The sequence below is a fragment of the Lipotes vexillifer genome, unplaced genomic scaffold (assembly GCF_000442215.2).
Source record: "Lipotes vexillifer unplaced genomic scaffold, Lipotes_vexillifer_v1.1 scaffold441, whole genome shotgun sequence".
NCBI lineage: Eukaryota > Metazoa > Chordata > Mammalia > Artiodactyla > Lipotidae > Lipotes > Lipotes vexillifer.
In genome coordinates this window covers 751,707-775,326 of record NW_006773600.1, presented here as the reverse complement: position 1 = coordinate 775,326, position 23,620 = coordinate 751,707, and the positions used below count along the sequence as shown (strand labels likewise).

Sequence of the window (23,620 nt, the reverse complement as noted above, 5' to 3'; positions counted from 1 at the left end):
TAGATCAATGGAACAGGATAGAAAGCCCAGAGGTAAACCCACACACCTATGGTCAACTAATCTATGACAAAGGAGGCAAGCATATACAATGGGGAAAAGACAGTCTCTTCAACAAGTGGTGCTGGGAAAACTGGACAGCTACATGTAAAAGAATGAAATTAGAACACTCCCTAACACCATACACAAAAATAAACGCAAAATGGATTAGAGACCTAAATGTAAGACTGGACACTATAAAACTCTTAGAGGAAAACATAGGCAGAACACTCTTTGACATAAATCACAGCAAGATCTTTTTTGATCCACCTCCTAGAGTAATGGAAATAAAAACAAAAATAAACAAATGGGACCTAATGAAACTTAAAAGCTTTTGCACAGCAAAGGAAACCATGAATAAGACCAAAAGACCACCCTCAGGATGGGAGAAAATATTTGTAAATGAAGCAAGTGACAAAGATTTAATCTCCAAAATTTACAAGCAGCTCATGCAGCTCAATATCAAAAAAACAAACAACCCAATCCAAAACTTGGCAGAAGACCTAAATAGACATTTCTCCAAAGAAGACATACAGATGGCCAAGAAGCACATGAAAAGCTGTTCAACATCACTAATTATTAGAGAAATGTAAATCAAAACTACAATGAGGTATCACCTCACACCAGTTAGAATGGGCTTCATCAGAAAATCTGCAAACAACAAATGCTGGAGAGGGTGTGGAGGAAAGGGAACCCTCTTGCACTGTTGGTGGGAATGTAAACTGATACAGCCACTTTGGGGAACAGTATGGAGGTTCCTTAAAAAATAAAAATAGAATTACCATATGATCCGGCAATCCCACTACTGGGCATATACCCAGAGAAAACCACAATTCAAAAAGACACATGCACCCCAATGTTCATTGCAGCACTCTTTACAACAGCCAGGTCATGGAAGCAACCTAAATGCCCATTGACAGACGAATGGATAAAGAAGATGGGGTACATATATACAATGGAATATTACTCAGCCATAAAAAGGAACGAAATTGGGTCATTTGTTGAGAGGGGGATGGATCTATAGCCTGTCATACAGAGTGAAGTAAGTCAGAAAAAGAAAAACAAATATCGTGTATTAACGCATATATGTGGAACCTAGAAAAATGGTACAGATGAACTGGTTTGCAGGGCAGAAATTGAGACACAGATGTAGAGAACAAATGTATGGACACCAAGGGGAGAAGCCACGCAGGGTGAGGGGTGGTGGTGTGATGAATTGGGCGATTGGGATTGACATGTATACACTGATGTGTATAAAATTGATCACTAATTAGAAACTGCTGTATAAAAAAATAAAATTCAAAAATTCAAAAAAAAAAAGAACAAATGAAAAGCCAAAAAATATATATTATGAATGAAAAGTAGCAAAGTTTTCTAAAAATGGTTATACTCACACTAAATTAAGTTTGAGAAAATGTCAGTTGTCCACATCAGATATTATTGTTTGTATTATTATTATTTTTATCATTTAGCCTCAGGTAGCATTGATGAAGACTGTTTGGAGCTAAAGTCTAGTGCCCTATTGTTATCAATCATTCAAACAGTCAAAAATCCATGCTTGAATATTTTCAGAATAAAGATACCTCCAGAAGGCTTATCAAATGCCCCATTAGAATATGCTAAATGACCTTAGAGAGAAATTGCTAAAATTACACAAAATAAAGGTATGTTAAATCAAATGAGAGCAGTTTACAGAGACTTCCTAAAACGTCTAAGGTTTTCTTAATAAAAATAGGAAACCGGGCTTCCCTGGTGGCGCAGTGGTTGAGTCCGCCTGCCGATGCGGGGGACGCGGGTTCGTACCCCCGGTCCGGGAGGATCCCACGTGCCACGGAGCGGCTGGAGCCTGTGCTCTGCGACGGGAGAGACCACAGCAGTGAGAGGCCCGCGTACCGCAAAAAAAAAAAAAAAAAGAAACCTACCACAAGAGATGAACACAGTATTTACAGCTTACATCACTGGTATTTTTTTCCTTCCATTTGGTATATCTGACCTTTATTTCACAAGCCCTCAGCCTTAAATAATCTGTTCTTAGCGGAGGAAGATTGCGGTTGAAAATTTAAATTTGAGAGGCAAGGGTTAACTGACAATTCAAGTCGGAATAATGCCAAGTGTTCCAATATGGTAAAGAGAAATTAGCTAGAGCTGTCTTCCACAATTCTGAGATTAACTCATGAAACGTAGTGCACATTCAACCTCCCAAAATATTTATTAAACAACCACTATAGGAAAGGGACTATAGGAAGAAATAAAAATGTATAGGGTCTAGTTCATTGATTTTATATCCCATACACTTGAAAATTTTTATTAACAGATAAAGTCAAGTATTTGCTTTATCAACTCTCAGAGTGATATAGAAGCATACAGGATGAAATTATTGAATCTATTCAGCAAGAGTTCCATAGAGCAGGCGGCATCTGAGCTGGATTAAGAATGGGGATTATTTGGCACTAGATCTTAGGAGGAAATGAATTAATTAGATCTCCTTCACACAGTCAAGAACGACCACAGAATTTTATCAAGGTAGCAGCATAATCAGATTGGTGTCAGGAGGGCCTATTCATTGGGTGAATATGCAGTGTTCCAAAAAGAGACAGAGGAAAGACGGTGGAGAAATAGAAGAGAGTTTCAGAAGACATTTCAGAAGCTTTGCAATCAATCAGTTGGGCAAAGAAAACTTTTCCTCTGTTTTCCCAACATTGTAGACTACCTTTGCATTGTGAGGAGGTGTTCAGTGAGTCCGTTAGTGATAATGTGAGAGAGGAGGCAGAAAATTTTTATTAGGAAGTAAATTAAGGCCGTGGAGATATGTATTACTTTATGGATATGTCAGGTGAGAGAGGGAAAGATACAGAAGGCTTAGCTGGTAGAAGAAGCATGAGACTCGCTCATAAACTACATCTAAGTCAGGTAACCTCTTTACATCTTAGTTCCTTTTCTCTCCACCACGGCTTTAGGATACTTTTAAGAAAGAGTTTGAGGAAATAGAGTGGAAAAAAAGGAATATAAGAAAAAAAGAGTCTGCCCATTAGAGTGTGTGTGTGGTGGTCAGGTTGGGGGGGAGACTATTTATTCAGCTGAAGAGGTTGATAGGAATCAGATGAGGTACTGAGGGACACTCACAACCTCTGTTAAGGGGCCGTTAAGTCAGTGACCAATGCTCTCAAGTCAATTGGGAGAGTGCCTGATTGACATCAGGCAGCTTAGTGTGTGCAGAGCCCTGGACTTGGGTCCAGGCCCAAGTTTACCACTTAATAGCATTGCAACCTTATGTCTGGCTGGACCCCAAAACTTTCCATCTGTAGAATAAAGGGATCAGCTGGGTAACTGATTTCTAAATGGTGTTCCAAAGGCAACTAGAGATTTTTAAAAACTATTCTCAGGGTCTACTGAACTGTTCAGGGAAGGGAAGTAGCCAGATGAGAATTTTACCCTTTTTTATTTCCCTTGCCATTTCACATAGAACAAAATATATATCTCTTTTATATATAGAACTTCTATCTACGATTAAATTTGGACAGGGGATTCTGACTTAAGTTCACAAACACATACATGTGCACACAGTATTAAAAACATGTAGTTGAAAGCCATTTGCTTAGATGAGTTCTTCGAGTCCTCCCAAAGTATGTTACACTTCTGTGATTCCAAAATGTTATATTTCAGTTCAGAATATGGTAATGCCACATTCTGAGGAATGTTAAGTCTGAATGAGGGACTTAAGGAAAGGTTTGAGAGGACAAATTGGTTTGGGATTAGGTGTACTTGAAAGGTTGGTAAGACATTCTCAAGTTTCTGGTGACCAGTTAGAAAGTAGGGTTTGGGCTAAGGCTCAGGCTTCCTGGCCTGGTGGTGACACGATTTTTGGGAAGATCATTCACAAGGAAATTCCAGCCAGAATCATTTATGAGGATGACCAGTGTCTCACTTTCCATGACATTTCCCCTCAAGCACCGACACATTTTCTGGTGACACCCAAGAAACATATATCCCAGATTTCTGCAGCAGAAGATAATGGTGAAAGTCTTCTTGGACATTTAATGATTGTTGGCAAGAAATGTACTGCTGATCTGGGCCTGAAGAAGGGTTATCAATTGGTGGTGAATGAAGGTTCAGATGGGGGACAGTCTGTCTATCGGGTTCATCTCCATGTTCTTGGAGGTCGGCAGATGAATTGGCCTCCTTGTTAAGTGTGTTGTAGGGATAATTTTCCCTTCTCTATTCAGTGATCAAGTTTGCAAGTTACAATATGCTAAACAATACTTTTATTTTTTTGCCTGTGTATGGAGAGATTGCAGAAATAATTTAAAAAACCCATACATAGTAAAAGATTGTTGTATGGTCCAAAAAAAAAAAGTAGGGTTTAATAATTGAGAGAAAGGTCAGAAGTAGAACATGGACTTCACAAGTAGTTGCCTTAATTAGAAGTGGATGAGCTTATCCAAGAAGAGAGTATGAAGCAAAAACAAACAAACAAAATGTCCAAGGACATGGTGGAAAAAGCAGAAACCATGAAGAAAATGGGAAAAAAGAGTGGTCAGTGGAAACCAAATGAAAGAGGGGAATATTCAGTGGAAAACTTCCTGTATTTACAGCATCTTTAGAGCCTTCAGTACCTTTTCATCAGCATGTGAAGATTATATTTGTTTCAGGTACTTTAATATTGATGCATGGAATTTGATAGTGGAAGTGAGCTCTTGTATTTTTTTCAAGTGAAAGGATTGGGAATTGAAGGAGGGAAGGTGGCTGGGAAGGAGAGAGAATGAAAGAAAGAGATTTACAGACAGTAACAATTACACTAATTCTCTTTTCAATTAGATCATTTACAAAAGTGAGAAGGATTTTGGAAACATTTTTAGTTGGCCTTGTCAGGAAGTTATAAGTCGTTTTGAGAAGCATAAATTATATCAATATTTCTACTGCTTATTTTGGGGGAGAGCATAAATGCAAAGATTGGCTGCATTAAATTAATTCTCTATTTTCTGTAGTAGTTGAATAAACATTAATCATGTTTTTATATTGCATTTTCTCATAAAACTGAATCTATCTAATTATGAAAATAACATCGGATTTACGATTTTCCTCCAATTATCATCTTAAAATATCCAGCACTTTCTTCCCCAAATATCAGAACCAAGATTCTACCTTACAAGCCATAGTTTAACAGTGGTTCATTAGCTGTTGTCTAATTACTGTGTCATGTGTTGAGGATTTCCTTCACTTGGCAGAATTAAACACTTTTTGAAATTCCCAGATTACATTGAGATAAGAACAGGTCAATGAGAAATAGGAAAGAATGCCCAATTTATGTTTCCTATACCCTTCATCCACTTATAAATGCAAGCAATGGGGACATGGAAACTATTTGAATTTTAAATGACTGAATAGAGATTCTTCTAATCCAGAGGACTGAACACAATTAGTTAGTTCCATAATTTGCACTTAATATTATAATAACTAGCAATAACTTACACAAGTTAAAGAAAGAATTATGAAAATTATATTCATTAACTGATGAAGAATAAATGTCTCCATCAAACTCATAGTTGAGAATGGATGTAAATCAGGGTATATTATTTAAAGCTACAATACCAGGACTCACTCTGTGTCTCTTGACTAGAGGAGAAGATAGAGATGTGGGAAGTGGTATTAGATTCACTACTGATATGATTATGATAACACTTGGAATTTTTATGTCATTTTTAGATGATACTACCAAGCTACCATTATCAATTGAAGAACAGAAAAATAAATAGAAGTAGCCATAGAGACTAGATCCATAGACTAACAGTTTGATCACCGTTTTGATCTATGTGATAGCAAAAGATCTAGAATCCTAGATTTCTGGCATTAGATAGAATAATTATTATAGTGATATAATTTGTAGTTACTAGGTTTCATTTTACAGTTTGGAATGTCTTAAAGCTATTTCTTACAATAGCTCCAAAATAGAAGTTAGAACTACCATTAGTGCAAAGGACTTTCCCCTGAAAATCTGCTTACAAATGAATTCATTTTATTTTAATATATAAAAAGGGCCTCATTAGTTTTTACAGTCTTAATTTTTCATCCTTCATTGTGTGATATCAGTGAGCTTAGCAAAGAGATTAAATAAATTTAGAAAATCATTACAATTAGGATTTTGGTGGCACAATTTGAGGATATTTATGAATTCTGAATATTTATTTTTAAACAAAAACAAAAGATTATTGGGGCAGGTTCCCATATACCTATTTTGTAAAACATTTTTAAAAGATTTCTAAATGTCTCAGTTATTGGCATCGTTTTTAAATACTGAGGATGTTTATAGATTACCTAGTGCCTTCCATTTATAGAGAGGGAAATGGGATCCCAAAGCTTAGGTACTTGTTCACTTCCTATAGCCATAACCTGATTCAAGTTTACAATCTCAGATTCCAAATTCAGTATAAGCTTGCAGCATCTTACGTTAAATGGGTATGTCCCTTTACTATCGTAGGTGATTCTGATATTCGGTTATGGCCTTTGACAAGGGCCTTGCATCAAAAGATCACTGTAGGCAGGTATTAAAATATTCTAAAAGGAATTCAGGTAATATTCTAGTTGGTTCCTGTGACCATGTGTTGGGTTGATAGTGGGGCAAAACACTCTCCCCTACTCTGAGAACACCGCTTCAAAGAGTGTTAGGATGTCAGGTCCCATTTGCTCATCTCATATTCCTCTCACTAAAATGGGGCATGGCCTTACCCTGTTCTAACCTAGGTGCATAGATCGAGCAATATTCATTTCAACAAAGGAGACCACTTTCAGCGTTATGCTAGGTTAAAAATTCTCTAGGGCAACTCAACATGATGATACTTGTCTTGTTCTAACTTCCTGAGAAGAGTGGACCCAGAGTTTGTGTCTTTAAAATGCTGCCTAACCACATCTAGGGATGTGTGCTTCTGAGTGGCATGAATTACATATTAAAGTAACCCTAGTCTATACATTAAAACTTGCAGCACGCAAGTGTAGATCACATTGTCTATGGTAAAATATTTTTTTTTAACTTTTATAGCAACATAACAAAAACACAGAAAATGCATGAATTGTAAGCCTAAAGCTTAAATAGTTTACACACATATATATCCACACCCAGTTTAAGAAGCAAAGCATTAGCATATGCTGAAGCATTTCAAAGTGTTAAACATAGGTCAATTCTGACTGCAAAACCCAGGTTCTTTACACAAAACACACAGCTTCTCAATGGAACAAGCACATGTAATGAGATTTCAGACTCCAGGGATAAACTTTGAGAAATGTAAATATTTTTGTTGAGTGAATCCATTTCAGAAAACCCAAATCATGGCATGTCTGCCTTCTTACCTCTCTGACTAAAGAATTGGAGCTTGGGTGGTCCTGTTGGGTGAAAGTCAGCCTAAGAGACAGCCTAAGCTCAGAACTGAAAGCTTTAGATAAGGAGACAAGACAATAGTTTGCAGGGGAAGGGAAGAACTGAGGACACCAGATTCCTCTGAGTACATAAATAAATCAGGTAAATACATCAGAATTTCCCAAATTTTAGGGATGTTCTACCATAATAATGATGAGATTAAAAAAGATGTGAAATTAAAAGCATATCATTGCACTTTAAAAAAAGGTTCTATGCACAGTATGAAATATATTGGTAATTTAAATACACGAAGTAGAAATAATAAAATGACAAGGAGTTCAAATGTCTGCACTCTAAAATGCACTTAGTATGAATTACAGTTCACTATAAATGAAACATAAGTAGTCCACTTTCACCAAGACTATCTAAATAATACTTGTAAACAAAATGTATTTAGTTGACATTTAAACGGAAATATCCTTACTTAGGAATAAAATGGAATGTAAAACTATATTAATAAAATGGTACTAAACTCTATTCACACACTTATTAGCTTAGAATGAGTTATATATCATTCCAATCAATGATGTTATATGAGTTTTTATGTGGTTTTAAAATTAGGCCCATATTTTTACTGTAGCATTCTATACTTCTACAGACTGGCAGAATGGGTCATAAAATACAATCATGCATTTGTAGAATATTTGTTAATAAAGTGTCCATGTGTTATAAGAAAACCCTTCTCCTATGTTTTAACTGACCAATTCTCTGCTAATGGATCTGTTAATTAAACCTCATTTGCTCTAAAGAACACGTGGTCCTGATCTGTTGATGGAACATTGTGTTCACTGGTTGTTTCACTTTGCTCTTGACAAAGCATGAAAGAGCCAGCTTCATTTTATGTCAAAATGTTTATTAAAATGGTGATAGTGTCTATTTCCACAGGATAAGGCATATTCAGTAGTACATAATCAGTGATGTAATTAGGGAATTTGTAAACCACAGGCATTGTTCAGAGTGATCATGTATGAGAGGCCAAACAATGTCAGATGGATTCTACAAGGAGACAAATGGCCTTTTTATTATAGATGTAAATTGATTTTTCTAGCCATTAGGCACTGAAGAGTTTATCATTGTGAGCAGCAGTTGCTCTAGAATAGCGGTCCCCAACCTTTTGGGCACCAGGGACAGGTTTCATGGAAGACAGTTACTCCACAGACTGGGCGTGGTGCGCGGAGGAGGGGGCCGGATGGTTCAGGTGGTAATGCGAACGATGGGGGGCGGCAGATGAAGGTTCGCTGGCCCGCCCGCTGCTCACCTCCTGCTGTGCGGCCCGGTTCCCCAACAGGCCATGGACCAGTACCGGTCCATGACTCAGGGATTGGGGACCCCTGCTCTAGAAAATAAAATAAATTGTGGATTTCTTTAAAGCATCTTTATTTTGCTGTGCTTTCATTGCACTTTTGATATATAATTTATAGCTTATCCTTTTAATTTAGAATTCCTTCACCCACAGGAAAGCAATCACATAATTAACATGATCAGATAGCTCCTTTTTACTTATTCTTTCCTAGTTTTCATGGCAAGACCCTGACCTTTGTGAAAATGTACAGCAATGACATTTTGTCGTCTTCATAAGAGAGAGATAGATGTATGGAGGAATGTCCAAACCTCATTACTTCATAGGAATAGAATGGGCACTAGGATATCTGTATTTTTTTTAACATCTTTATTGGAATATAATTGCTTTACAATGGTGTGTTAGTTTCTGCTTTATAACAAAGTGAATCAGTCATACATATACATATGTTCCCATATCTCTTCCCTCTTGCATCTCCCTCCCACCCTCCCTATCCCACCCCTCTACGTGGTCACAAATCACCAAGCTGATCTCCCTGTGCTATGTGGCTGCTTCCCATTAGCTATTTTATGTTTGGTAGTATATATATGTCCATGCCACTCTCTCACTTTGTCACAGCTTACCCTTCCCCCTCCCCATATCCTCAAGTCCATTCTCTAGTAGGTCTGTGTCTTTATTCCTGTCTTACCCCTAGGTTCTTCATGACATTTTTTTTTTCCTTAAATTCCATATATACGTGTTAGCATACAGTACTTGTCTTTCTCTTTCTGACTTACTTCACTCTTTATGACAGACTCTAGGTCCAGCCACCTCACTACAAATAACTCAGTTTCTTTTCTTTTTATGGCTGAGTAGTATTCCATTGTATATATGTGCCACATCTTCTTTATCCATTCATCCAATGATGGACACTTAGGTTGCTTCCATCTTCTGGCTATTGTAAATAGAGTTGCAAGGGCAGCCTCTTCAATAAGTGGTGCTGGGAAAACTGGACAGGTACATGTAAAAGTATGAGATTAGAACACTCCCTAACACCATACACAAAAATAAGGTCAAAATGGATTAAAGACCTAAAGGTAAGACCAGACACTATCAAACTCTTAGAGGAAAACATAGGCAGAACACTCTATGACATAAATCACAGCAAGATCCTTTTTAACCCACCTCCTAGAGAAATGGAAATAAAAACAAAAATAAACAAATGGGGCCTAATGAAACTTCAAAGCTTTTGCACTACAAAGGAAACCATAAACAAGACCAAAAGACAACCCTCAGAATGGGAGAAAATATTTGCAAATGAAGCAACTGACAAAGGATATCTGTATTATGTGCCATTTTATAATACAGTCCAAACACACAGTTCAAATTATTATATCTAATGGCAGAAATCTGCACCTTCTTTCCTTGGATGGCTTTGGGGGTTGCCTCTGACTACTCAGATTAAAAAGGTTCACTCTTGTCCTCTCCAAAATATTATCTTCAAATAGTGTCCTCATCTGAAATGAATGCATATTTCCAAGACAGCTGACAATGGTAATGATATATATATAAAATTTATAAAATATTTTGTTGACCCTATGTGTACCCATGTTCAGTACTTGAGACATCATAGGTATGAATAAAACAAAATATTTGCCCTCAATATAGAAATATATGCAGAACAATAAAATACAGTCATTGATATCACCATAATACAAGGCATTGAGGAGAAAATATAATAACTAACATATATTAAGTGTTTACTATATGAGAGACCTTGTGTTCAAGATTTTATGTGTATTATACTGCTTAATTCTAAAAAAAGAAAATTGAAGTAGGTAGTATTATATTCACTTTACTTAAACTGAGAGATACTGGTTAGATAACTTTCCTGAGGTCATGCAGCTAATAGGTGGTAGAGCTAAGATCTGAATCTAGGCTGCCAGACCTGAGCCTCACTCTTTACAAGTATATTACACAACTTGAAATACTTTATACTTCAGAGGATGCTCTAATGTGCATTATGCCATTTTATCTTTAAATTCTCATCAAATTCTCCTTTTCCTCAGCCTTATTTGCTGATGAGAAAACAGATTAAGATAATCCAAGATTGCACAGCTAGTAAGTGGTTAGGCCCTGTGTCCAAGTCCAATTTCTAATCTTGTACACTTACAACTCTTCCAGACTATGCATGTCAATTAAAAAAGGCCTTCTGATTTAAAAATGATTGTGAGCAGTTATCAGTTACTGAGAATTCTCCCTATTTATCAGCTTCCATAATGCATACTGAAAATTTTTAAAGTAGTTAAAGGTCTAATTTATCTCTCTTGCCCCCAGTCTTAAGCATATTTACCTATTTGAGGGGCTCAAAAATGTGTATTAAAATGAATCAGTAATAGCTCCAGCCTAGGACATAAGTTTCATACATGCAGTTCTGCTTTTGTTACTCCCATAATGTTAATTTAAGGGATAGTGCATTTATACATGCATTTAAATATATTTGGATAAATCATGGCACCATTTTCAAGAGTGAGTAGGCAAGAACACAGATGTATAATGGAATATCAGAATTCCAGGAATTTGGGAATCTCTGAGCTAACTTTTAAGCTATAGGACTCTTTCCTGTTTGTTACCTTTAGTTTGTATAATACATGTATAGAATGTGGTATTCAACTTTTCAAGTTTAAATTCTTAATCAATTGTTTATACCCAATTAACTATAGTTTTCCACCTTTACTCTGCATTATTGAAAAAAATATATACCAAACATGAAATGGAACTTGATTAACAGTAGAGAGTTTAGTTGAGGAATTGGTCCCCTATTTCCCAGAAATGATTATAGATTGATTAGCTTTTCATCAAATGACCTGGTCATATCTTAGTAATTAAAGATCTTAGCACTTTATTTGAGGTTTTGACTAATATCTCCTTTCTTATTACAGAAAAAAGCAAGTTCTTCTCAGTCTAGTTCAGATTCCTAGCTTGCTAAAATGTTAACATCATTCGGGTCACTAGCAAGCAGAATTATCTTAGTCCTGTTTTTTTTATTTAGTTGTCTCAAAGAAAACAAGTTTTTCACATGCGAGGCTTTACATAATTAGTCAGTGACTGTCGTTCATTTCTGTATTTCAGTACATGAGAAACACATACCATAAGTCAGGAAAGGGAGGTTAAACTCAGAAAAAAGATATGCTTTCACACCTTTTCCCAAAAATGTCAGTAAAAAATTGTCTTGTTGCTATAGATTTATATTAATGATTCTAGAAAATATTTTACTATAAGCTCAAGTTAGCAAACCAAATTATGTGAAGATCATAGCAATTCAAGATACTTGAAAACTAAACTTAAGCAAATGCTACATAAGCAACCCCAGCTTAAGGTCTCCTTCACTTATCTGTTTATGAGGCGGCAAGTATTTATTTTCAACTGGCCTTGTAGCTTGTGTAGCAGAGAAAATATGAATGCCATATGAATGATTTTCTCTTTTGCTCTTTCATCTTACACTTTGTATTCCACTGAATCCCTCGGAGGCTATTCTTGTGCCATAGCAACACCTGCTGGGAGAGGGAAGTTGGAACAGCCATAACTGTTGCCTGCCAAACCTGTTTTCCTGATTGAATGGCACTGCATGTCCTCCATCTTCTAATACTAAACTCTCCAGAGTTGCTACGCTTCAGGATTCTGCATCTCCCCATATGTTTTAAATAACTAACAATACCATTGTAATAAGATTTTCTATAACTCTTTAAAAAATAAGCGTTGTGCATGTGTGTATGTATGGGTGTGTGTGTGCATGCACATTTCCCCTAAGAATTTCAAAATGCAAACACCGTGCTATTTTAACCTCATGTTTGTTTTTAATACATGCTTTCTTCTTTCTCTATAGCTAGATTTGTAAAACATTGTCAATCCTGTTTTATTAGCATCTCCTCATTTATTATAGGTGAGTCAGTAAAAAAAAGTGTGTATGTCAGTGCAGAAAAGGCAGTTTTTATTTACAGAGTATGATAAGAGATGTATTTATGCTTATTCATATTATGGACAAAAACAGTAAGCTTACCATATGGTATGATGGCATGTTGAAAAATAAATGCCTATTTCATATATGATTTACCCACAAGACTGTAAGTAATACAAGTCTTAGAATATGGGTCCAAATGGACATTCTGTTGTAGAGCTAACTAGCCTTTCTTTAAAATTGATGATAGAGGAAAGCCATAGCATGGACAAATTACTCAATACTACCAAATACTTCCAATATTTTACCCCCTGTTTCATTATTATACCCAAATTAAAATCTAGTATACGTGCTAACTTTATGAAAACCTATGGTTTTTGTGTTTTTTTAAACTAAAAATAGAAAGAGTTGATGTGTGAAAATGATCTTGAAATTTATATACTTTATAATTAAGCCTTTGATAATCAAGAGGTGACTATTCATCAATAGTTTTCTTACTCTGGTTGCTTAGTAACCTTGATAGGTGCTCCATCAATTAATCATGAATTTATTAAGCACCTCTAAAATACTTTAAAATATCACATGGTGAGGGAGCTATTTTCTGAGGAAATAGATAAAGCCTAGTACTGACCTCAGAATGTTTTGTCTACATATGTAAAAGAGTAGACATTTTGTCGTGACATAGTTAGAATAAATCAGATACGCTATAATTCAGAGACATGGAGGATGAATAAAAGATACAGAAATCAGGAGACTTAAGAGAACAGGAGGTTTCAGTTGGGTCTTAGAAGAATGGGAAATCATTGGATGGGTATTATGACGGGAAAGTCATTCCTGGAGTGAAGGAAGGAAGGCAAGGAGTAGGAAATGAGCCAATTGTTAAGCAGACCAAGAGACCTATCAAAATTGAATAGTGAGCTTTTCACAGAAGCACTATGGCTTGATAAGGGTTGGCAGGTAAAATGGAAAATAAGCAATGGGATTTAGACGTTCTAGAAAATGGGGAGCTACTAAAGCTATTTGAGTGGTAGAATAATAGGATTTTTAAGAGAGATTCATTCAGAAATGGTAAGATTATTTTAAGAGGAGGAAGAAGCATTTGTCAGTTAGATTTTAGTGATCCATTTATATGAGGGAAGATAATTCAGAAGGAAGTGCAGCAATGCAATATATTATTATATTAACCTTTGGCTCAGGGAAGTTCTGCATATTTTAAAACGACAACAATTGCAAAAATACTCTATGTGCTGCATATCATATAAATCACCATATTGTCTCTGTGTTTTTACAAAACAGGAAGTATCCATTGGCAACCTTTATTCCTTTCATGAGAAATGAGCTCTAGAGTGTCTCTGTCTTTCATCAAATATTGTTACCCGTCATGGTCTCTAAAAGAAAGCAAATATGAGCAAATCCATTAGTAAATGAGGAGTCTTTAGCATGTTGGATTTCTTTTGTCACCTTGAATATTTTTCAAGCACATCTTGCTATACATTTTAATTGACATATAATTATTAAGAAAATGGGTCAAGCTTATTAGTTTAAAAAGTATTTTGGGGATTTGGATTAGAATTATTTTTAAGTTGAAGGGAATTCTCAAATTTACCTTATATCATCATATGAATATTTCTCAATGACCGCTTATTCTTAAAAATTCCATATATTAAGGCAGTTATTCCAAATCTTAGTGTGTGCTCATCAAATCAGCTATGAGGTGCATGAGAATTAGAAGAGTTCCACTATTAGTGTATGGAGGTTTTAAAATACAAATTACAGTATTGATATTATTCTCACTTACATTGAAGATACTTAATTGAATGGAAGAGAATTGAGTGGAGTTACAAGATGCTGACAATTTCACTTAACCAAACGCTTATCTTACTTATCCCATAGTCCATTATGAGAAGGTATTACTGATGTGCCATTGATAGTGATTGCAATTGCAAACTATTCAGTTCTTTACTTCCATGTAAAATTATTTTGTGATTTTTCAAAACCTCAAAATCTGACTATATCCACATGCAGGTGTCATGCTTACAAAGCTAATCTGTAATGTGTTGGAAACAAAAATTGAGAACTGCTGACTCAGACACTGAGAAAGCGCTCAAGTGTGATAGAGGTATCTTTCCTTTAAAACTATGTGGTGTGCAATAAGTATATAGCTAAGCTTGGAGTTTCAATCAGTAGATCACCAAGGATGAAACTCACGTCAAGTCTATAATAAATTTTTTTACCTCACCTGTTGTTTTTGAAGGTTAAATAATACAATCAATTTGGTTCATTTGGATTAGTTGAGTCTACAAATTCACTATTTACTTGAGTCTTAACTTTTTTACATGTGTGTATATATACCTAGTCAGCATGAGAATTCTTGAATTCTGACTTCTGGGGTTCACTTTCATAAACAATATTTTTGGTCTTATTTACTTATGCTTTAAATGTAGATTATATATTCTACTCTAGAACATACATATGTGCTATAAACTATTTCTCCCCCTAAATTCAAATACGATTGAATTAGTGCCATACTTATTTTAAGATTCTTGAAAATATGAGTCTGGTTGTCCTTCTGGAGACAATTCTACTTATTACTTAGTTTATTATAAAAAATTATAATGTATTAAAAGAAGTATATCTTTTGTTTAAACATCTGCTATTAAAGTGCACTATGTGTATTTACATATTTAAACCAATAAGTTCATAGTAAGCATATGCTTATGTCTTTGTTTCAAATAGCATGATATTTTCTCATGTAGTTGAGATGAACTAACCTTCCCCTGTATTTTTTTTTTTTTTTTTTTTTTTTTTTTTTTTTTTTGTTGCCGGGCCGGCATGTGGGATCCTCCCGGACCGGGGCACAAACCCATGTGCCCTGCATCGGCAGGCGGACTCTCAACCACTGCGCCACCAGGGAAGTCCCCTGTATTTTTTTGAGTAGGAAAAATAAGCCAGCCATTTTCTGAGTAAAAACTGAAGATTAAATTTCCTCACCTTCCTTCCCAATGAAGAAATGGAAGCATTTTTATTTTCTATACTTACTTTATTTTACAGTCTGTGATACAGTGGAAAAGTTGACAGAGAACCAGTTTGTTCATATTACTTGTCTGTTTTTTTTTATGTTTGGAATGAGAAGTTTTGGTGCCATACCATGTTTTTTAAGTTTCTCCGATTATAGCATCTCCTACAGTAGCATTTCAGGTAAGAAAAATAAAGCAAGGACAGTGTATAGACTATATGTCAAAGAATGTATCTTTGTTTTTTTATTAGGAGGGACTTTTTTCTAGCAAATGCATTATGAATAAATCTCACAAGTTGCAGACATTTCAAATTCTTCTACTTAATTTAACGTTTTCATTGTGAGACAATATTTTAAGAAAAAATAATTTAGTTGATTAGAGAAAGAGCATAAAAACATCATGACAAAATTAAATGTCATGTCCTCAAATTGGCTCTTTAGTTTGTTTTCTGTTCGTTTGTTTTTTAAATTTACAACTTACCTATCCAAATCTTAAATGAAAGGAGAAAGAAAAGGAAAACTATACGAATCCTGTTTTTACTGTCTCATCTCTCACACACCTTCACAAATTTGAAGATCTACTGCATCTGAAATCTATACTAACAATATATTTTAGAGGAGATTCTGCTAGTTGTATGGATCACTGATTATATAGAATTATTACATTACATTGTTATTTATTACTTTTTTTAAAATGTTCATGATTTTTATCTGTTACATTTATTTCTTTTATGTTCACAGATTTTAATCTTTTCCCCTTCCTACCCTCTTGCCCTCTCTCCCCCTCTTCCTTCCTCAATTATTTCATGACTTCCTGGTCTGTGCCATCCAGGAAAGCAAGGCATCAGAGTTAGACCCTCTGTGCCTTCAAGGAGCTATCTGGTCAGGGATATAGAGATGGAAGAAGATACAGGGTGAAGCTTCGAGTACAGGTTAAATGGGTATACAATGTAATATGTGGTCAGGAAGAGTGAGCAACAAACTCAGCCTAGGGGTAGGCAAAATATCATCACATAAGCAGTAACTTTGAACTAAATCTCAACACATGGGGCAGGTAGGGGGTGCTAGAAGACAAGGGCCTGACTTGCCAAATACAGGAAAGAACTGCAAGGGCACTGAGGTTCACTAGTCAGTGAAATTGTAAGAGATGAGTGTTGTAGGAGTGAGTGATTCTAGAGGAGCATTTCTAAGACTATGTTTCTAGAATACCGTGTCTAGAGTGATACACTTGTTGTTATTAAAAAGTGGAGTTTTCATCAAATGAGCTTTGGATAATAGATTGCATTAACATTTTAATTTTCTCTGGGCTTCTTGAAGACTATAATATGCATAGCACATATTATAGAAGAATGAAAAATGAACAATATACAAAAAAATTACCAATAATCCCACACTCAGGGAGAACCACTGTTAGTGTTTTGGTATAGTTCCCTCTGGGCTTTCTTTTCCTCTACATTTTTCCCCATGTAAATCTTGTTCTCTTCCATAAATCAGTGCTCAACTGCCTCACTGTCTTAATTTGTACATTTGGTATAAACATTTTTACTGAGTTCGTATTATGTGTAAAATAGAGTGTGGGATGCTGCAAGTATAAAGATGAATCATGTATATTATCCCTTTAAGAAACTCTCTGTTATCAGTCATTAGCATGTCTTTTTTATATAAAAATGTGATACTGTACATACTTCTCAGTAACATGTCTTACTCACTTTTTAATAGTAGTTGTAGCTATTCATGCTATTCACTAGCATGTTTTTCTTGCTTAACAATATAAATATCTTTGTCAATAAATGTGGGTCTATTACATCATCATTTAAAAAGGCTGTATCATAATCTATTATGTGACTGTAACACGATTTTTTTTAGTTAATCTGTCAGGCTGTTTTCAGTTATTATTTTTTTAAATTAAAGCAGTATTATGATGAGCACACTCATTGAGGATTGAAGTTTTTCATAGTTACAGGAAAATGATTTTATTTATGTTGATAAAGTTTATGACACAGAAGCAGGAGGCCTGGAAGAATTAAACTGGCAGCAGAAAGACCACTTAGGACACTGTCACAAGAAGAGATAAGGATGACTTATACCAAGAAAGCTAGGCTGATATGAGGGTTATTTTTGATAGAGAAACCAAAGCGGCTGAGTGGAAGTGGTGAGTTAGAAGATGGTGAAACAAAGAAAAGTCTATTGTTTTCAATTAGCAGATCAAGTGTCCTGATAATTAACTAACAACTAAGTCAAGAAATAAATAGTGCTTAGGTTTGGGGATTTGCAAGACTTTTGGAAAATAGTAGTAGGCTGCAATCATTGACTGGAAGAACATTGGGGTAAAGTTACAGTTCACATTATAAACATGCAAAACAGAGAGATATTCATGAGAACAAACAAAATCTCCTGACAGAAAAATTATGATAATAATTTAGAGCATTCTAGAGAATGGAAAATTTAATGTGGAGAGAGAGAGAAGTCTATAAAAACTATGACAAGTTTTAAGAACTTCTTGTCCAAGAAAGTTGCAAAGAAAGGGTTAACTCTGAAATCAAGATTTAAAAAGCCTCATGGAAGAGATGGAAAATAAACTTTATTTTAATTAGCCTTTGGTGTTTATTTTAAAATGAGCAAATTTATTAAAAAATCAGCTTGTAACTTACCTAGATTGAAACTGAGGTTTACATTTCTATGATTTTGATTACATCGGGAGAAAAGTTTATCTAACAAATGAATAACATACATTAACAAGGGAGTTTTTGAACTATCTAGCATGATAAACTTAAAAAAATATAGCTAGTCAAGGATCTGTTTTTGTTAGACTGGCCTAATGTAATAAGATCTTTGAATATTCATCTTATTAAGTTAGAAAATAGATACTTATTATTAGCCCCACTCCTATCTTTAACTTTTTACTGTTTGTTCCTATAGTCAGAACATTAATAACCTTGGAGCTGGTAAAGTATAAATTCTTAGCTTTGAAAATGAAGAAATTCATACTCAGAGTGCTTAAGCTTGGCCAAGGTCATGTGGTTTGATTTTGGAAGAGATGAAATCTTCCGATTTCAAATAATAACATTCCATTAAATAATCTTTTAATGTATAATTTATTTTCATTGATTTCACATAAATGTATCATAATTTGGATATTTATTTGGAGTGGTATATCTTATAAGAAGTTTTGACTTGTATACGGGAATTATTCTCATACAGGTAGATACAGATATTTAAAATAGACATATAAGATGTAAGACAGATAGATAAGCTAATTTGCAACATACGTGTTATTTACTCCCTCGCATTTCTACCTTGACTCTTTTTTATTGTCCCTGAGACAGTAACCAAGAGATGGGCAGGTAAAACTGGTCCAGTTTGTCCATAAGAACAGACTAATTATGAGCAAGAGTCCAGTACTAACTCAAGTTATTCATTCCAGACACCATACTTTACTGGAGCCTGCTTCAGGGTTCATATCTCTACATTGGCCACCTGCTATAAATTGTCCTCAATTTGAGTTCTGTTCAAAGTATTTATCCTCTCATTTTCAGTGTTCTCATTTGTTAAATTTTAATATTAAATATTTGATCCTAGGATTGTCATGAGAATTAATGAAAATGTAAAATCCCTAACTATGCCTGGCACACAATAGGAGCATAATTAATGTTAAATGCTGAGGTTATTGCTGTTATTCTGTGTCCTTTCTCATGGAGGGTGAATAAATATTGCAGCTTCTTTCAATCCTATTGTTACTAGATGATGCTTATTTAGAATTGCATCATTCCCTGGTGGTTCACTTCAAAAAGAACAAATTATTTAACTAAATTATTTAGTTGTTTATATTTACAAGAGTAAATTATCTAATCATGGAGGTTTTAAAAATGCAGCCATTTTTAAACATGTTTTTTGTTAATGCCAGTTCCTAGAATATATATATATCTACTTCAAGAAGGTAGTGGTTAGTGTTTCATATTTTCTGATTTCTAAGATGCTAGCATTATTTACTTTTTGTTTTTTTAATTAGAAGTAAATGAAGGGATTAAATGAAAAAGACATGAAGATATTTAAATAGCAAGATAACTAATTCTCATATTACTTTGTACTTAAATTTATTTTTCTCTATGTGTAATAAAGAGGAACAACATTTCAATATTAGTTGAAAAATACTTTAAACATTAATTATATTTGTTTTTGTTCCTGGGCACTGGAGCACAGTAATGCTAGAAGGGAGAATAAAACCTTTGCCTTTTTTGTCCATATTCAGTATTAACTCCAAAGAGGGGAAGCATATGACATTTATCACAATGATAGAATTATTCATATATTTCTGGTTATTCTTATTCTGTCCTTCTAATTTAGCCCATGCTTTTTTTTTTTTTTTTCCTTGCGTTATGCGGGCCTCTCACTGTCGCGGCCTCTCCCATTTGCGGAGCACAGGCTCCGGACGCGCAGGCCCAGCGGCCACGGCTCACGTAGCCCATGCTTTTTTGATAGATGTCCTATTGCATAAATAGTTTTGAATTCATACACATTTGTATGAGAAGTAAAAGTCTTCCAGTGGAACAGGTGATATTGTTTGTAGGAAAACTCATTGAGTAGTACTTGCCTCTTATTAGTTCATTTTTCACCAAACCCTAACATAAATATATTCCAGCACAGTAAGGTAAGTTCCTGTAAAATCAATCTAATTTTCTCATAAATATCTTCAGTAAAATCAGAAATTAGCTTTACTTGAGAAAATTAAATTCTTAGATTATTGAAATATATTTTTGAAAACTCACTTAAAATTAATTTTACAGAAATAGTGGCAGCATCATGACAAACTATGTACAGTGATCTCAAAATCTTAAAGTGAAATCATTTGAAATTAAAATGTCAAAAAATATTAAAAGTCGAAAAGAACAATACACTGGATTGTCAGAGTGTGGCATTGTAGTCAGTTGTTCCATTTCATTTCCTCGAGGGAGAGAACGAATCCTAAACCTTAGCAGTTTGGCAACAGTTTCTAAACCAGATTTAGAACTTCTGGTTTTATATCAGAGGTTCTTCTTTTTCTCTTTCCTATTGCATTTACTGTGCCTGCTAAGTCTATAATGTCTCTTATCCCTTTCTTATACCATCCTTGGGTAAGAGATAACAGCATAGGAAGCAGAAGACTGAAAAGCTAAATCTTACCTCAGCAAGTAGGATCACTCTTCTGTGAAATGCAGATCTTAAAGACCCAGTTAATGGCTGATAATGACAAGTCATTGAGTAGATTGTTCTTATGTTGACCGTTCGCATTCCAATGTAATGCTTTATTTTGCTAATGTTTGAAGACCTCATTTGAGAAAGTTCTACGAAAACAATTTAGAATTATTTTAAGTGAGGGTAAGTGCCACCTATCCCCAAGGTCTCTGTAAGTTTTTCATCTGAATTGTCACACATCTTCAACCAGCAGAAGTTGTTTCCTTATGATTTTCTGTGTTTGAATATGATTTACCAGTACATACTAACCTTGAAAAATTTTCTTTTTCCCATTTCAAGTTCCACCCAATCTGACTGTTCCACAGGAAAAATCACCTTTGGTCACCAGAGAAGGAGACACAATAGAACTGCAGTGTCAAGTAACTGGAAAACCTAAACCCATCATCCTTTGGTCTAGAGCGGATAAAGAAGTTGCAATGCCTGATGGGTCAATGCAAATGGAGAGTTATGATGGAACACTGAGGATTGTGAATGTATCTAGGGAAATGTCAGGAATGTACCGATGTCAGACCAGCCAGTACAATGGATTTAATGTGAAACCAAGAGAAGCCTTGGTGCAGCTCATCGTGCAGTGTAAGTACATTTTTTTTCTATGTATTTTGAGACTGGGGGGACAAGGGAAGAAAATGAGGTGATTTTTGGAACTGGATTAGTAAACAATATTTCTACATTATTGCTACCCAATTTAAACTATAATTTCCCTAAATCTGCCTATTACTTGAACTAATACACACTAATGGAAAAGAATTGTATTAGTATGTGTGTGTTGATTATGATGGTGTTATGTCATTGGTTAATGCCAAAGAATCAACAAGCCTAATGGTTAAATACTGACCATGTGCAATGAAGCAAAATGGAGATTGGAAGTAATTGCTAATTCAGATTATAATACTCTTTTGTTTTCATAGTTCATGTTTCTGCTTCAGCAATTGCGTGCGCTTTGCCCAAATTATCCACCTATTTCAAGGCATCCCTTTGCTTAAATTGTGGAGACCTAATCATTGCAATGCTGTGTGCAATCTGAAGTTGTAAGAGTAGATTACATAATTATCTAGTAATATATAGATAATTCAGGCAGATATTAGGAGCTAAAGTTTTGCTTGACTTTCTCCACAGATAATTGTTTAACTGTGAGAGCTGAATATGATAGATTTTTAACTATTTTCAATGAAATCACTGTTAGAGTTCTAACAAAAAAAAATGCAGACATACTGCGCTTTGTATTTGCTTTTAGTATTAAAAATACCTAAATTCATGATATTAAGAAGTTTAACAATGTCACTGGTGTTGGGTTATTAGAGGATGATGCCCTGGTATTTTGGATAGCAGGTAGTGTGGATATTGTTAAAGAGAAGAAGCAAACTAAACACGATCTGTTCAAACTCCAGGAGTGTTGCTGTATAGTTTAGTTGATGTATTATTTGTTAACAACATGGTGGCAAGGCCTTCGAGAAAAAGAATGAAGTAGACGAAATTATACACTTCAATAAACAATGATGTTGTTTTCTTTCTGTGGTTCTTCTGTAACTTGGAAAATAGCAATTAGTCCAAAATGTCTATTTTTATATAAGACTTAAAGATGCTGGCAGATTAGATTATCTGACTTTAAATTTGGAAGTATAATTGAGATATGGAAGGATTATGTTTGGGGCAGGTAACAACACATGGGCTTATGTATGAGGAGTATGAGTGGTGAGAGGAGCAATGTTCTGGGTGCTGCTTAACCATTCCCTGTCCCTGCTCTTTAGAAACTCAGATTTCAGTCTGCTGTTTATCCTATAAATATGCAAACTTATATTTGTCAAATATCTTGGCTGATTTCCAACTGATTACTAGTTTTATCTCTAAAGAATGCAGCTTTTAGGTGGCAAGTTCCATTCCACAGTTTAATATTACATTTTTTCCTCACTGGCCTTTATACTCATGATAATAAGCTCATGGGTAGGAGGTTCATGTGAAAACAGGTTTCAGAAAGAAAAAAAAAATTTTTTTTTTAACGAAACCTCTCCTTAATTCTCCAGAAAATAAGAGACACGCTCAGGTAACCACAGAGGAAATTGATAAAGTTTGGAGCACCTCATTCGTATTGGTAATCACAGGATTGTGTGCTTCCTCCAGAGTTATGCACCAAACTTCAGTGTTCCTAAAGCCACAGGGCAATTCGTTTTCACCCTGCTCACCCTCTCTGGGCAAGCTGTGAAACCCACTGGCTCTAGGGAATTTTAAATTGAAGGTTCAAGAACCAGGATCTCTTATCTCCATAGAATGTACTAACTTCCAGGATTCTATTGACAACCTAAATTTCCTTTTTTTTTTTGGCTTCCTAATAAATTTCATATATAAGTTCAGCACAAGATCTTAAAATTCAGTCCTATCATAGCACATGAAGATAAATAGACACAGTTGTCTCTAGTGTCACAAGGATGTAATTGACTGAAAGCCATCAATAGACATAGGCAAAGCCGAGTTCATTTAATGTAGAGAAGAAGATCTGCATCCCAAGGTGACTTTGCAGAACAGGGGGTATAATCTAACAGCACTTCGTCTCAAAGGCAACTTCCCTGGCCTACCCAGAAAGGTGGCTGGATGCCAGCAGTCTTGCCAGTTTCAGATAAGGATGTCATCATGTCTTTCAAAAAGCTTCATTTCATGTATTCCCAACTCTTCTGAAGAATCTAGTTATGTGTCTGA

The 23,620-nt window shown here is 35.0% G+C and overlaps 1 protein-coding gene and 1 pseudogene across 1 annotated transcript in view; both read left to right on the top strand.

The window, feature by feature from the left end:
- Nucleotides 1-23,620, top strand: part of MDGA2 (MAM domain containing glycosylphosphatidylinositol anchor 2) — an 846,526-nt gene that overhangs the window by 622,571 nt on the left and 200,335 nt on the right. The window contains exon 8 of the mRNA XM_007448438.1: nt 21,209-21,502. Within this exon, the coding sequence (XP_007448500.1) occupies nt 21,209-21,502 (294 nt within the window). The remainder of the gene's footprint in view (nt 1-21,208; nt 21,503-23,620) is intronic.
- LOC103091334 (histidine triad nucleotide-binding protein 1 pseudogene) lies at nt 3,744-4,223 on the top strand (annotated as a pseudogene).